At 46.4% G+C, this 15969-nt stretch overlaps 3 protein-coding genes across 3 annotated transcripts in view; 2 read left to right on the top strand and 1 right to left on the bottom strand.

Moving 5' to 3' along the window:
* LOC108161866 (homeotic protein spalt-major) overlaps positions 1-15969 on the top strand; it is a 90704-nt gene that overhangs the window by 43500 nt on the left and 31235 nt on the right. The window lies entirely within an intron of this gene.
* Positions 1-15969, top strand: part of LOC108161282 (protein argonaute-2-like) — a 69694-nt gene that overhangs the window by 49139 nt on the left and 4586 nt on the right. The gene's annotated exons all lie outside the window — the stretch shown is intronic.
* Positions 11911-12847, bottom strand: LOC108161872 (glycine-rich cell wall structural protein 1.8). Its single transcript, XM_017296264.2, has 4 exons — positions 12584-12847; positions 12334-12530; positions 12141-12277; positions 11911-12082 (listed from the first exon to the last, which is right to left on the bottom strand). The coding sequence occupies exons 1-4, from the start codon at positions 12677-12679 to the stop codon at positions 12027-12029; spliced, it is 486 nt and encodes a 161-aa protein (XP_017151753.1). The 5' UTR covers positions 12680-12847; the 3' UTR covers positions 11911-12026.

Raw genomic sequence — 15969 nt, 5'->3', positions numbered from 1 at the left:
CAGTAAGTGCCACCATTTCCATTCACTTGCCCATTCCCATGCCCCCACCATGCCCTCTGGTGCCTTCCGTCCCTCACATTTCATTTATGAACACTTTTTTACATATTTGCTGTCGCTGTCGCTGTCGCTGTCGCTGCCGCTGCCGAAGCCCGCACGAAATTGGGGTAATTTGAACGTGTGACTGCGGCATGTCTGGGTCGACATTAGAATTATGGCGGGACTATGTGGGGCCAAGTGGGGATGGCAGTCGAATGGTGCATGGTGTATGGGGTACGGTGAGTGCCGTTCCATTATTATGCATGCCGCGACGCCGCTGATTATTGCCAACTAAAATGAAATAAAGAAACCGAATTAAAATATATACATATGTAACAGAGGCACACACGAGTCGAGTCGAGTCGATGGCAACTTAGTAGTTGCTAAATGCCTCTATCCCAGGCACTCACGCACTATCCCCAGACCCCAGACCCCAGACCACGGGCTAAAGGCCCAGGCTTATGCTAATTTCCCCACAGGCTTCGTGAGGTCTAACCCCACACTCCTGCCAATAAAACATAATGAGTGCAACAATAAAACTCACTTGTATTTCCACATTAAAACCCAAAAAGGTTGGGCACAATCTACAGGGCGATAGAGGGTCTTAGAGCTCTGCCAATGTTCTACATTTGAGAGGCTTTTCTAAGGGAAGATAGAGGGTCTTAAAGCTCTACCAACGCTCCACATTTGAGAGCCTTTTCTAAGGGAAGATACAGGGTTTTAAGGCCCTTCCATCGCACCACATCTAAGAGCCTTTTCTAAGGGAAGATACAGGGTCTTAAAGCCCTCCCATCGCTCCACATTTTAAAGCCTTTTCTAAGGAAAGATACAGGGTTTTAAGGCCCTGCCATCGCTCCACATTTGAGAGCACTTTCTAAGGGAAGAATGAGGTTCTTAAAGCCCTTCCATCGCTCTACTTCTAAGAGCACTTTCTAAGGGAAGATACAGGCTCTTAAAGCCTTCCCAACGCACCACATTTGAGATGCTTTTCTAAGGAAAGAAAGTTGTTCTTAAAGCCCTTCTAACGCTCCACTTTCTAATCCAACTTTTGACCATCTAAATGATGGCCTTCTCTGCTATATCTTTAGTACTTTTAGATGCCAATAATGAACTGTCAACTGAACAATTCCCAATCAAGTGAGTCCCGTGCCGTCCCTGTGGAAATTGCTGTTCAATGAGCATCGAACCTTCCCGAAATAACACACAAATTTGCAGCATAATGTCAATCGAATAAAACAAGAAACAAGGTTTGATTTGGTTTCACACAAAAACAAAACAAAACAAATATAAAGATATTTCTCGCGCAATGACAACTTGAAAGCAGAACCAAAGAACAGAAGGAAATCTATAGAAAAAATAGAATTCACTGATCGAAATAATTGCTCGATAATTGCAGTTTGGCATTTAATCGAGCGGGATGGGGATGCAATGGCCTATAAATAAGACACAAGACCGAAAAGGGGTCGAATCTTTGGATATCCTCTAGAGAACCGAGGCATCACTCGCTTGAAGTGGTTCAAAGCTGCCTCTTCACACAGATCTTGGATGAAATTGTATCTGGCTACGAAGCCCATAATACCCCAAGCCTAGGGTACACCGAAAAAAATTCAACATTGTCGAGCACAAAAAAAAACAGAGAGAAAGACAGACAGTAGACAGCAGCAGACTGTTCGGGCCAATTGTCTAAGGATAAAGCTGTGGCTGCACATTTTTTAAGTGATTTATGCGGCCAGAAATTTGCCTGTTTAATCATCGAGGAATGTCGAATGCATCCGCCAGAGACGCTACGAAATCCCTTCGATTGCGATTGGGATTGGGATTCTGAGCTGCTGAAAGACGAGCAGACGAGGCAGCACTTGGTCTTCTTGGGCCTTTGGTGCAATTGCAATTGCAATAATTATATTTTTATCTCTTAATTGCCGCATCGGTCGACTGTCCGCCGGGCGGACGGGCGGGCAGCCTCTGGCAGTGTTCAAAGAAAACCAATGAGCTGTCATTACAATTAAAAATAAAGTAAAAATGCAACAGAATGAAATGAAACAAGAACACAACTGTCGAGCAGGCCATCAATCCGAATCGATGATTCCGCCGCAGATACAGATACAGATACAAATAAAACAGAAAAAACAGAAGGAGAATTCTCTCATTGTAAATGCAAATGAAATGCCTCGAACCGCTGCATATTTTGGCCAATATCCAAGGAATGTTTTTTAATCAGCACATACAAAATATTGCACGTCTACAATTTTGTGCGGACTCCTCGCACTCTCCTCTCCTCACCTCTCTCCTCTCTCACTCTCCTCTCCCGATCCCCATTTCGATCCCATTCGATTCGATGCCTCGTCTCGTCTCATTTCGTCTCGAATCGAATCGAATCGCGGCGAGCCGTTCGATTTATTTAATTGCATTTTAATTTATTTGAATTATTTTCGTTGGCATTAATCGCCGCGCGGGAATTTCAATTATAATAAAACTTGAAAAAGAGCTGAAGCATTTTTCAATAGTGCAAGTGCAATCGAAAAGCAATTATAAGAAAGCATTTTATAGTCGGTTTCGAGCATTACATGTCCCCTCCACAACCCCCCCTGAACCGCTCCACCAGCGGTGGCAACAATGAAGCAGACATCCACCAATCAGTCGGCAATCAAATGAAGCAGAATGTGAAATAAAATTCGTCTTTTTGTTCCTTGTTTCTATGATATATCAAAATATATTGGATGACCAATGGGAGGCCGGTGCTAAATGGAGCCACAGTGGGGCTCATAAGCTATGGGAAAGGCGGAATCCGGGGAGGTACATATATTTATGACATGAATCGCAAGGAAGGACCAGAATTGTTCCACAGGCAGACATTTTTGGGAGCCGAAGCAGGGCTCTACCCATTGGCCTCTCTGGTGTGCCTACCCCCGGCTCACGCGCTTCACTCCTTCGGCTTATGTGCTCTACTGCAGTCCCTTCCTGCTGCAATGCACATTAGTCCCTCAATATCCTTCATTCTCCGACCATAGATACCTTTTCGGATCCGAAGCAAGCCCCTACCCATTCGCCTCGCTGGTGCACCGACCCCCGGCTCACGCGCTTCACTCCTTCGGCTTAGCCGCTCCGCTTCAGACGCTTCCTGCTGCCACCTTCCTTTGAGCCAACGAAAACTTCTCTGGCCGTATTCCACGACTCTTAAAACCGCCTTCAACATTTTAGGGTTCGTTCGTGGCAACAAATTGAGCAAAACTCTTCAGTTTAAAACCTTAAGCCATAAATAACAAATTTTTATCTGAAACATTCGCCAGAGCGAGCGAGTGCCAAAGTTTCGGACATTTGCTCGAAGAGGAAAAATAAAAAGAAATATACGTACAAAATAAAAATGATGGAAATAAAATACGAAAAGTACGAGGCCAAGAGCCCCGGAATCTATACCTCTGAAGAGCTCAGGCGATGGCTATGGCTCCGGCTCCGGCGCTGGCTCCGGCGCTGGCCAGCAGGAAAGGAAACTTTTCAGTCACGAATCGAGCTCATGTCCTTGTTTGTGTTAGGCGGACGTGTGCCAATGAATTCTCTCTGGCGTTCGGGAGGAAAGTTGCGCTGTCCATCAGCTCGGGGCTTATTGCTTACTTATCTGGTGCACCCATCCTCTGGGGCGCACTCCTCTGCCGGGGTGGGGCGACTTATGAAATACTTACTAACGGCTTTATTTGACCAGCTCTGGACCGGACTGCTGATGAGCAATGCTCCTCGGGGGCGGCTGACGGGACGGGACACCTTGCTGCAGCTCAAAGGAGACGCTGCTGCTCGGAAAATATTTGCACAGCCCAAAGCCCTTCGTCCTGGCTGGTTTGGCTGGACTCGAACCGAGTTCATATTTTATTTATGTTTACGTAGAAAAATCAATTCCAATTCCAATCGAAATGGAGGCCACATGAAGGGGAAATATCCTTTTATGCTGCGCCCAGAGCCGGCCAGAGATGAAAATCAATTTTTAAACTTTTTCGCAATAATCCCCCCCGCATCCCCCACCAGCCAGTGGGGAGGGGCGGGGGCTGGTTCGCTGGTTTCCTTGAGCACATTTATTTGCCATAATATGCGATGTACGTGACGCCTCCCCTCCCCTCCCCACGACCCCCTTTCAATGGCATTCCATTTGATTCCATTTGAGTTTTTTTGGCAGCATTTTTTTGGGAATAAAAATGATTCCATATGAATTATAAATTGTGCGATTTATGCACGCTTCCCGGGCCACTGGCAGGGGTTGAGGTGGCGGTCGAGGAGGCTTTTAGGTTAAGTGGTTTTATGGCCTTCAATAACTGGCCAAATAGGTGGTGTAGGATTTCATTGAAGGGCTTTTGAGGCGGTTTCTGGTTGATTTTTATCAATCATATTTGATGGAAATAGATTTTATTATGGTTTTTTGTAGTCTTTGTGGGGTTTTGGCAGGTTAAACTAGGGGATTTTGAGCTCGATTTATAGGCTTAGGCCTTTGGATATTTCACTGAAAGTTTTTTTGGTCAAGACCAAGGAATTTATCTTCAATCTGTTTAAATGAAGAGAGTTCCAATCCTCAGTTTTTGGGCTATATTCTGGTAGCCCTTGTCTGGTAATTTGTGTCCTGAATATGAGTCCGTTTCAACCTGGTTTTTGGCCCAAAGTTTGAGAAATTAAATATTTTATTTTATTTGTATTTTATTCCTGCTATAGCTATAGGCCGCTTAATCTTAGCTTTAAATATATTTTAATGGAGTCTTTTCGGCAACGTTGTGTCTTACTGGTTCCATTTCCTATATGCCCCTCTTAAGCCTCTTTCTTTGCCACCTGAAAACATTCCAAAAACATCAAAAAAAAAAGAAGAAGGAGAAGGAAGAAACCATTGCAATTTGCGAACCGTTTGCCGGTGTCAAAGAGCTAGAATGAATTGTGCCGCGAAAGCAAATCAAATTCTAAATTCAAATTAAAACGTCGGGGGATTAATTGCGCTCAATTAAAAGCAATGCCTAGTGGAAGCCAGAGCGGGATTTCTGGACTCATTAAAACAGAGTTCAAGCAACTTTTGTGTAACCATAAAAATAGCACAAACCGAACAAAAGGCGAAGGCCCAGGGAGGAGCAGGGCTCCGGCTCCGGCTCCGGCTTCGGGCCAAAATCAAACCATCAAAGTGTCGGTAATAGTTTCGGGTTGTAAAACTCACACGAACAATAAGTTAATCAATCTCAAATTTTAATTACAAAGTAACAACTTCCTTTAGCAATTTCAGGCGCGATGAACTCGACTCTGTCTCTGGTGGAGGGCCTCTCTCTCTCTGGCTCTGGCTCTGACTCTATCTCTGACTCTGTGGCTGTTCGAGTCTTTTGGTTAATGGGCATTCGGCGGCGCAATTTACATAAAAAACGCAGTCGCAGTCGCAGCCACAGCCGCAGCCCAAGCGTCTCAAGGTGTGGGCCGACACATCCACCAGATACTCGCACTCGTACTCGCTTTCCTAGTGAACATATTTTATGTAATTTGTCTTTGTTTCGTGTAATAAAACGAAAATAAAATTGTGAATCGCCCGCCGTGGACTGGGAAAGGGTTTGGCAGAAGAGGAAGCCGGCTGGCTAGCAGCCGACGTCGACGGAACGTGAATGGGCAAGATAATGCTGGCTCTCACCCCCATTGATCATGAAAAATGGAACTCGCACAATGCCAGCGAACGAGCTGGAAATTTATTTGAATTTTATGCGGAGACTCTGCCCCTGCCCCCGGCCCCCGGGCCCTGCCCCTGCCCCAGAGACCAGGCAGATGCACCGCCAGGATCACGATCACAGGGCCCCTGTAATCCTTTGTTTCCCTTCAGCAGGTGACGGCCGCTGGTCAAAGGAAATCGATTAGTAGTCGGCCAGTCGACCAGTCGGCAAGGTGCAAAAGAGATCCAAAACGGGGTGCCCCGAGCTTCTGACAAGTTTATTAACTTTCGGGCCTGAAAAACAAACCCCCAATAAGCCGCCAACCGTCGAGTGCTGTCGCTGGGGCTGAATATTTCTGGTCAAAGTTTCGGCGCAAAGTCAAAAGCTTTTGTCAACATGAACACCACCCCCGCACAGACCCCCCCAGCACCCCAACACCCCAACCACCCCTCCTCCAAGGTGCGGTCGCAACCCTTTCGCTGGCGGAATCCCCCTGGGGGCCTTAGGGGGCGCGTACGTGAGAAGTCCGCGGTGTTCTGTGGCCAGAATTTTGATGGGTTTGAGGCGGGTTTTCGCTTGGCTTCTCTGCGGCAAAATCTGCGTAAACTTTGTCTTCACGGATGTGCGAGAGGGTTCATTCTCGAGTTTACTTTATATCTTATTTGCTTATGAAATAAGATATTCGAGCAGCCGCAGCGCAATCCCCACTGAGGTGGCACGATTTATGCTGTGGTATGACCCTGCCTGCCGCCCCCTGCCGCCCCCTGCCGCCTGTCTGGTTACTTTCGGTTTTATGTCCTGTTTATGAGATTGCCTGACATTTTTATGCAGTTCTCTGCTTTACGGCCAAAGGGTTGCCGCCCCCCCTAGACCCGATCTCCCCATTCAAATCGAATGAGTTATTGGATGGATTCGATTGTGGCAGGGCAGAGCGTGGCAGAGTGTGGGGAAAATTGAATATGAAAGGGATGGAATATTGCGAATATTACAGCGGGATTTAAGAGTAATACGAAAGGAAGTAATCTAGAGGAATAAATCAAGGAGCACATTCCTTATAGAGTGTTTCACACATCGAAAACCAAATCACAAACAATAGAGGCTCGGCCTGGAACTCAATCAACAGCAATTAAAGGAAATCCCAATGAAAGGACACACTAAAAGCGAGACAATAAAGAATTGTGCCCACACCAGGGCGTTGTCCCTACCCCAGGTCAGGGGGCAGTCATGGTCCAGTCTAGTCCATTCAGTGGCCAGGCCAGTAGGTGCACCTGGCTGGCTGGCTGGCTGGCTGACTGGCGTCAAAGCCGCCACCAATAAAAGTGGCCAACAAAAGCGAAAATTGGGAAAAAGATTCGAGTGTGGCGCGTGTCTGAACCCTTCGCCGACCGGCTGGCCGCCTGCTGTGGTGCCTCGAGCGAGGTGCCAACAGAAGGGACTCGAGCCATACAGAAATCATAGGAATCGCGCACTCAGGGCACTGGGCATTGTCTGGGCCGTTACAAATTGTTGTGGGCGTTCCAAATCCGCTTACGACTCGACCTCGACTCGCCTTTCTCTCGGCTAACCCCCTCCCCCTCTCTCTCTTTGGGCCAGGAATTTAATTTTGTGTGAGTTTTGATCGCATTTCATCTTGTGCTGGGTTTTTGAGCGTTAAATCGCCAAATCCTTCGTTAATTTTGACGTTTGTCTTTGTTCGAACGGAGCGAGGGTGTGGACTGATGATGACCAGCGGTCAGCGGATGGATGACCCGCACTAAGGGTGAACGCGAAGCCCGGAAGGAGCCGCACATGTGGGTGGATAGATGGATGGCTGGACAGACTGCAATTGTCCGTTCGGTTGAGATTAAAAATTTAATTCGAAATTAGCGCAATTGTTGGCATTGCTATTGCTCCCTTTTTTTCCCGATCGATTCGGGTGAAAAGACAAATAAAATCGATGTCTGGTCTCGCAGGCAGCTGGCCCTGAATGATGGCAACAATTTCGTGATTACTTTTGTGCCCCCGCCACCCCACGCTCGAGTGCATTTTATGGTCATCAAAGAATGTTGCCTTTCGTTCTCCATCGATTTGATTTGGTCAGTCAAAAGTAAGGGTTTCATTGGAGGTGGAGGAGGGGAAGCCAAGAGGTGGTGTAGGGAGAGGAGGTAGTGTCTGACTTTGTATCTAATTCCTACTCCAAAGAGGGAGTACTGCGGCTTTGATTGGTGACCCCGACAGCTTGAAGATGGAGCACAGCGGCTTTGATTGTTGACCCCGATTTCGCCAACTTTGCATCTGATTTCTACTCCAAAGAGGGAGTACTGAGACTTGGTGACCCCAACAGCTCGAAGATGGGGCACTCCGACGCTGATTGGTGACCCCGACATTGCCAATTTAGCATATAATTCATACTCTAAGGATGGAGTACTGAGACGTTTGCTTGGTGGCCCCGACAGCTTGAAGATGAAGCACAGCCACGCTGATTGGTGACCCCGACATCGCCAATTCCTACTCCAAGAATGGAGTACTGAAACGTTTGCTTGGTGACCCCGACAGCTCGAATATAGGGCATTCCGACGCTGATTGGTGACCCCGACATTGCCAAATAGTAATCTCGAAAGAGTCTACCCCGAGATTTACACCTTTTAGAGCGAGAAAACTAACCCCGAGAGATCAAGATATCCAAAACATCTCAAATATCTTTCAATAAGACCATCAGAGATTACTCCCCCGCCCTACAGGAAACTGTCTCTTATTTCCCAAAAGCTGGACTCTGGACATATCAATCAACTGCTTAGAAATTAGAGCGGGGATAGGGTTTCGACCAGAGCATAGAAATAGGAACAGGGATGGATACCACGAAGAAGGGTGTGGGGTACGGGGTATGGGCTATGGGGGTGGGAAATGACCATAAAAGCCAAACAATGGCGTGTTAATGGCAACTTTAAACTGACACCACTCCACGCGAAGGTTAATCGCTTCCCTGCCGGACACTGGGCAACCGGGCACCACCCGCTGGTATCTGGGTTAGGGTTTGGATTCGGGTTTTGGGCTAGGCACCGCCACCGCCAGCGGCACCCGACGGCGTCGCGTGATAAATGCAGCCAACGCAGCGGGCGGACAGCGAATAGAGTTGTCAACTGGCGGCAGTATTTCAGAGTTGACACGGCCCACGGCTGGATAGTTTCGATTGGATTGCTGCTGAAATTCCACACACGAAACATGAAAAATGGCTCCCACGAGAGGCGGGAGGATTCTATGATTCAATTACGCTCAATAGAAATGTCACTAAAAAGTTTTCTGCATATTAATTGAATCGAAACAGAGGGACATATGGAAGGTGGAAGGGATGGAGAGAGAGGGGCATGCCGGAAGCACTTGAATTGTCAATTGATTTTTGTGGTTTTTCAACAAAAATGTTGAACAAATTGTGCAAAAAATCCACTGGCACCACCACGCCCTTATCAACACCACGGCGGGTGCCAGTGGCTCGTTTTTTATTTGCCACTGCCACTGCCACTGCCACTGGCATAGCCCCCTGCCCCAGCCGTTGGCCAGGTGTGTGGCCGGCTAGTTGTTGTCGACTCTTGTTTGCTTTTGCATTAAACGGTTTGTTTTGCTAACCAAAGTGTTGATTTTATGGCCGACCACCGACGATGCCGATGCCAGCGACGAGTTTTTCAGCAACTAGTTTCCGCCACGAAATACGAGCTACCGAAACACACGGTTAACTTCTAACAGATATGCAGATATATCATTTCAATCTCTGCAATTTGGCATTGTTTCCAGACGGCCGTAAAACAATTTACATTCCCCTGCCATCGTTTGAAGCGGGGGAGTGCCGAAATGGCAGTTCTAGTTGTCGTTTTAGAGGGATTTTTTGAAAGTAAAACCTTGAACAAAGAACAAGGATTTCCTGGCAAATAGCCTTCACGAAGATTGAGAGGGATCTCCTCAGCAATGGGTTTTTTCCGAGCCACCTTATAGACACCCCAAAGGCCTTCCTTAATGAAGTATCCAAAGCCCTATGGGAGTTGGCAGTGGAAGAAGGTGTGATATATTGTCTTAAATTCCCTATAATTCCTATTTTAGAATTTATCTGAATTTTCACACATGTCTGGCGGTGTTTTTGGGTGGAAAAATCAAAAAGTGATTTTTAATCGAATTTCTTTAAGAATACGATGTTCTTTCCTTGAATAACAATCTTATGGATAAACTTTGTTGATCTAAAGCCATCTTAGGCTTGTTTTTGTAATGGAAAATCGATAAAACATCGCTTGGGAGACAGCTCTACCCCATTTTCCCCCTTTCTATTGTGATATCTGTAAGAAATCATTGCTTGTAGATTGATTACCTCATCAAACTATCTAAAAGAAAAGGTTTTTTAGGACGGACGTACTCGCCATTACTTGGCAGAGCCTTCCCATAAACCCTTCATTACACGGCACTAAAGCCAAAGCCAAAGCCGGGGGCCATAAAAGCAACTACAACTAAAACCCCGAAAATAAAAACTCAATTTGAATTCAGAAACCACCAAAAAGTGGTGCGTGCTTAGGAGCCCCCGCCCCGGGATCCCCAAATTAAACCCCAACTCGAAGCCGATGAGCTCGATAAAGCGACAAAAGCGACAAAAGCGGTCTAGAAAATAAATTAAAAATACATTTTTACGTAAATGTGGCACATTAAAAGGCGACTCGAGGAAAGCACATAATAAATATAAAAACACAATTAAATAAGTGCATGGAAAAAAACGAGGAGAAACTGAAACAGAAATAAAAAATAGACGAATTCGACAAACAACAAGAAATGCCCCACTACTGGACGGGCAGGGACACAGGAGAGAGGGGAGAAGTAGTATTTTGGGGAGGTTCTGGGGTACAATATAGTCAGGGAAGCCTTGGGCTTTGAATATCCCTTGATAGGATCCCTTGATAGCCCTTGCCAATTTCCGAAAGATGAATAGCATTCCTCGTTTGGGTAGAACTTTTGTTCATTTAAAGGATCTTTTCGGAGCCACCGCTTTCCATGGGTCCTAGGATGTGTCCTTCTTATGTCTTCTAGAGAGCTTGGATCTCTTAAATTATCATCTTATGTGCCTCCTTATACCATATATTGTATGGCATTGCTTCTTGGCTTCTTTTTATTGGCCTTAGGCGATCCGAAGGCGGATCATCATGGGATCATAGTGGATACAATCAATATACCCATGGGAAACTTGTCAAATTTCTTGTATTCCTGTTTTATTCCCACTTTCAGCACCTTCCAAGCACCTTTATTCCTTTGTCCTATGCCGTGCCAAAGCTCCTATTCTTTCCGAAATGCCCAACTTTGGTCAGTGCCCCGCCCCGACCCCCCGCTGAGACAAAAGAGGTGTAAAGACCTCGGCTCGTCTCTGCTCGGCTCGAGAAATGTTAATGTAAATTTCAATTGTTTTAATTTATTTTGTGACCCCTTTGTCACGGACTAACTTAATGCTACGAGTGTATATTCTATAAAGAAAGAAATAAAACTGAATTAAAATGAAAACACGAAAGTGCTGGCTCTATTCTTGCCCCAAGACGTGACTGGCATACCACCCGGGGCCCGGGGCCCAGGGCCCATGGATCTGCGCAGCCTAGTGTTCCCGAATATATCTGGAGCGCAACGAATGCTCTCATAACCAGGGAATAGTTGACTGAACTTTGGGGCTCTCCGCTCCACCCCACTCCACCCCCAAACAAAAAACACACAAAAAACAGCAGAAAAATGCATCCGAATGTTCGATGAAAAATGTCTTCGGTTTACCATTAATCCAGTGCCCTGATCCGGGGCGACAGATCATTACACACGCGCGTTTTGGGGCCATTCGCTGTACATAAGTGTATGTAAATTTATTAATAAAAACTCCCCCAAAAACAGGGGGAAAAAAACGGATGCACATCACCAGCACCAGAGAGTGGCAGGGGCACGTGATCGGCGGGAGGCGGAGGCGGTGGCGGAGGGCCGTGCAGTTGTTCTCTGGCTGTAATTTATAGGCCCGTTCCCAAATGACATGCTAACTAATAGTATCATCATAATTTATACATACAAAATGCATTGCTTATGTAATTTATGCGCTCACCCCAGCCCAGTCCCTCCCCTGCGCCACCCCAGCACTGATTTGCGTGCTGACAGAGGTCACGGCACCAGGCACCCGGCAAAGGTCAGCCCTCGACCCCCGCCTGCCTTTGAATATCGATCACAATTAAACGGTCAATAATGTGAATAATATTTTGATATATTTGAAGTCTCTTTATTTCGATCTATACGGTACGTTTTGTTTTTAAGCCAAATTTCAATATGCCAAAACTTTTTGAAGGGATTTTGGAGCGGAAATGGAACTTAGAACCAGCTAGTGCCGTTGTTTTGGCCCCGTGCCGTGCTGGGCTCGCCCAGACCTGCCCGGGGAAGAGAAGGGACTCATTTAGGATGCCAAGATCGGGCCACAAGACTCACCATTGGCTCGGCCAGAGCCGCCGCCGCCGCGACCGGAGTAGCCACCTCGCATCCTGGGGGCCACATGCCTGCCGCCACCCATGCCGTTGCCCATGTCGCTGCCCATGCCGTGACCTCCGCCGTGCATCATGGAACCACTAGAGAGGCATAGACTGTTACTCAATGGAGGATTACAGGCAGGATCTGCACTTACTGGCCACCCGCTGGGGAGAAACTCCCACCCGAGGGACCGTAGTTCCCGTATTTGGACATCATCGAGTTGTTGAAGTCGGCAAAAAGATCCGGCGGCGATCCAAATTGGCCCTGGCCCTGTCCCTGTCCGGACATGCCCGGCTGCTGGTAGCTGTTCTGGTTCTGGTTGGAGTGCAGCCACTGGCGGCCCCCATGGTTCTGCAAAGAGAGGTCAAACCTTCGGCTCAGGGCTGGAGGCGGCCAGGACTCACCTGCGAATAGTTGGACATGCCCCTTTGGCCGTGTCCTGCCCCACCGTGGCTGTACTCCCAGCTGAATTCGGGCCCATTATAGTTTCCGTTCTCCATATCGAATTTTGTTTTACCGCAAAATAAAATTAACAAATTTTGAAAATTTATTTTTTTGGAAAAACTGGAAAAAAATTGTTTGTTTCGGGAAAATTTGGAAGTAAAATTTACTTTTTGCTTTTTTTTTTCTACCGAGATGTTGTCTGAACGACTGCCTAAATCGGAATGAAAATTTCCCAGTTTTATTTTGGGGCATTGACGAGTTTTTACAAAAAACAAAAGTCAAGGAGGACTAGATCTCATAGAAAAGAGGAGTTAGTAGGATTTTAGTTTGGGGTGGAGTTGGCTTTGCTTTGGCTTTCAGTGGGGAAGTCGTAGATATTTTCAAATCGCTGGGAAACCCCCGACTTGATTGACTTTTTCCACGTTTTTGGGCTTTGGGGAATATGAATATTATAAATGCAAAACCAGTTGGAGATTTGTATCTTTCAGTTTTCCCACAGAAGAAGAAACATTCAAACATACAGCAGGAGCCATTAGATACATGTTTTATGGCCAATAAACAGCCCACTTATTAATGGCGTTTAAAAGCAGTTATGGGAATTTATTGAATTAGTCAATTAGGTGGCTGGCTCTCTGATTTATGGAATTAATATTTGTTTATAAATATTGTTTAATGGTTTGGGTACTACTTAATGCGAGTGTACCAATAAATATATTTGTTATAAAATGCACATTTAATGGTGGAAATGGATCTCTACCTCAGAGCACCTTCCACCTGTACAGCACTCCGCAGGCCGCACAGCTGTGTATCTGTATCTGTATCTGCTGTGGCAAAACCTGTTCCCTATCGATATTATTTATGTGTTTTGCTGTCGCTGGAAACAAAGCCCAAAGGCTGACCTACAAAGGAGCCCAAGACAATGCCCGATGACCTCATAAACTGCCTCGTTATGAGGTTCATAAACATATTACGGCTTCATATTCATAATGCCATTGAGGCTAAGTAGGGATGTGTCCTTGGCAGGGATTGATACCTGCCCTGACAAAAAAAAGTATCTCAAGAGCCCTGTAGATTTATGAGCTGCTTTGCTTTTTAGCAGCAATTTAAAATCCATAAAATATTTGATGTTTTTCCCACTCAAAACAAGGCATCACACGCCCGGCTCCGACTGGCTCCACATCCTCCCCCAAGGCCTAATCCCGTTTTATGGCATTCGTGCGGTTTTGGGCCATAAAATTGTTTTGTCACCTGTTGAAAACATTTTTTATGTTTAATTGAAAAAACAAAAATCCCTCGTGTGTTTTTCCTGCCGCATTTTTCCGGGCTATTTTTAGCCCCAGTGGATCGTGGGGGAAATATGAAAATGTCCAGCCTAATTGCTCTCAATTAGCACCTTCGGCATTGAGGCCGGGCCTCGGCGAGGCGATTTGTCAGATGCCCGTCCTAATGCCCCGAGAAACATTTTGATTTATCAACTCTTTTTACATTCCCCACACGAGTGCATCTGTCAGGGGTGGAGGGAGGACCCCAAAATAGACGCCCGAGTCATGGGAGTCATCGGAGTCATCTGCATTAAGATCCGACAGCGACAACACTCGAAACGATTTAACTCTTTGACCCCGCCCACTCGTCCCCCCACCGTCCCCCTATACGATCCCAGCCGATCCGAAACGAACGGATCCGACATTCGAGGGCCTATTAAAAAAATTGTTTATGAAAACAAACATTTTCGAGGCAATTAATCATCGGCACGGCACGGCGCGTGGGGGAACTGCAGCACCTTATGTAGCCCTTCTGTACCCCTTCTGTACCCCCTCTCTGCCCCAAGCCTCCGATGATGATGATGATGATGGGCTCCACATCCCTCCATCTTCGGTAGCCGTCTGAGCGTTTGAGTGCCTCCAATTTTCATTTGGAAATCGTTTTATGGCCCCAACACTGGGGCTATGGGGGAGTGTTAAATGTCTGCCAATTAGTGCTGCTTGTTGCCGATCGTTCCCCTAATTGGCTAAAATATGAAATGCCTTTCGCTTAATCGCCCGAATAAATCGCCCTCGATCGCATCACATAGTGGGAGGTGCATGGATCTTGGGTACTGGACGATGGATGGGGGGGTCTGCCTGGTAAAGTATAGCTAACAGCTTGGTTTGAATGGAACTAGAATGATTATTGGATTTAGGAGGAGATTGTAGAAGGCAAAACAAAGAAGGAAGGCGAAAAGAGGCCTTGGATTAATGATGAGCGGAAAAGGAACTTAGTTGTTACCAGAAGTACAGCCTCCTCGTCGTCCTATAGCAAAGCGAGTGAGCCGGGGGTAGGCGCACAAGCTAGGGGGCTTGTCCCTTGGTATTGAATAGTTTTAGACCCTTTTAAATAACTTCATATCGCTTGGTAGACGTTATCTTTAAGGAGAACTATATATCGAACGTGAAATGGGATATACTATGATGGAACCCTGAAGATCTTGGCAGATCAGAGAGCAACTATTGACCTACGCTGGGATAAGTGTAAGAGTGAAGTGCAGCAGAGTAAAAACTAGGAATAAGCTCTATAATAATAAAACTGGGGCACATCCCAGCAAAGAATGACCTCAAGTCCAACCATTTTGTTGGGGATTATGATAGAGGGGGAAAGAATACCACGTGTGGCTTATAAGAAAGTTGCAACAGAACAGAATATATTGTTCTTTCTATTGTAAAAGGTCTTCACAACACAGGCTGTTCATGGCAAGTAAATATGTGGCATATTTGTATCAGAGCTCTTCCTTATTGAGTTATTAGATTCTCCCCAACAATTGAGATATTTTTAAATCACTTATGATGCCACGATTATGCCTCGAAATGATATCATGTGGGACTCTGACTCTGGTGCTCTCAGCCTCTAAGCTGTGGCATCATTAGGATCACATTTATTGGGTTCGGATGTGACAGGACCCACTCATTGATGCGCCATAGATGGGACATTAATTTTCGCTGGAAATTGGCTGCAGCTTGGCCTGGCTTAATGTCCTGAAAGGACACACTGGCGTACGGGTCATCTGTCAGAGTGGCAAAAGGTCGACTCGATATTGATTTCACAGTACACAGTTATTGCTCTGCTGACAAAGCGTCGCTTTCGAATGAAATGTGTAATATTTCAATTTTTGAGCCACGGTCAAGGGGGAGAGGGGAAGAGGCCAGCCCCTTCCTGCGGGAGAGAGAGAGAGTTGTCACCAAATGCGAACATGACAGAATTTAAACTGCCTGACCTCTGGTCAGTCGACGGCCACACCCCCCTTTCATTAGACCTGGGCCACCACAGGGCACCACCTCCATTGACCATTGTCCATTGTCGTCCAGGTCTAGGT

This window comes from Drosophila miranda, chromosome 4 (genome assembly GCF_003369915.1).
Source record: "Drosophila miranda strain MSH22 chromosome 4, D.miranda_PacBio2.1, whole genome shotgun sequence".
NCBI classification, from domain to species: Eukaryota; Metazoa; Arthropoda; class Insecta; order Diptera; family Drosophilidae; genus Drosophila; species Drosophila miranda.
Note: the sequence above shows the minus strand (reverse complement) of the source record. Positions and strands in the feature narration are given on the sequence as shown.

Excerpts from the sequence above, each read along its gene's own strand:
- LOC108161872 (XM_017296264.2), bottom strand. The coding sequence starts at position 12,679 with ATGGAGAACGGAAACTATAATGGGCCCGAATTCAGCTGGGAGTACAGC. Across the intron at positions 12,278-12,333 it reads TTCTCCCCAGCGGGTGGCCA|TGGTTCCATGATGCACGGCG; the intron begins GTAAGTGCAGAT and ends ATGCCTCTCTAG. Across the intron at positions 12,083-12,140 it reads CGGCTCTGGCCGAGCCAATG|GTCTGGGCGAGCCCAGCACG; the intron begins GTGAGTCTTGTG and ends TTCCCCGGGCAG.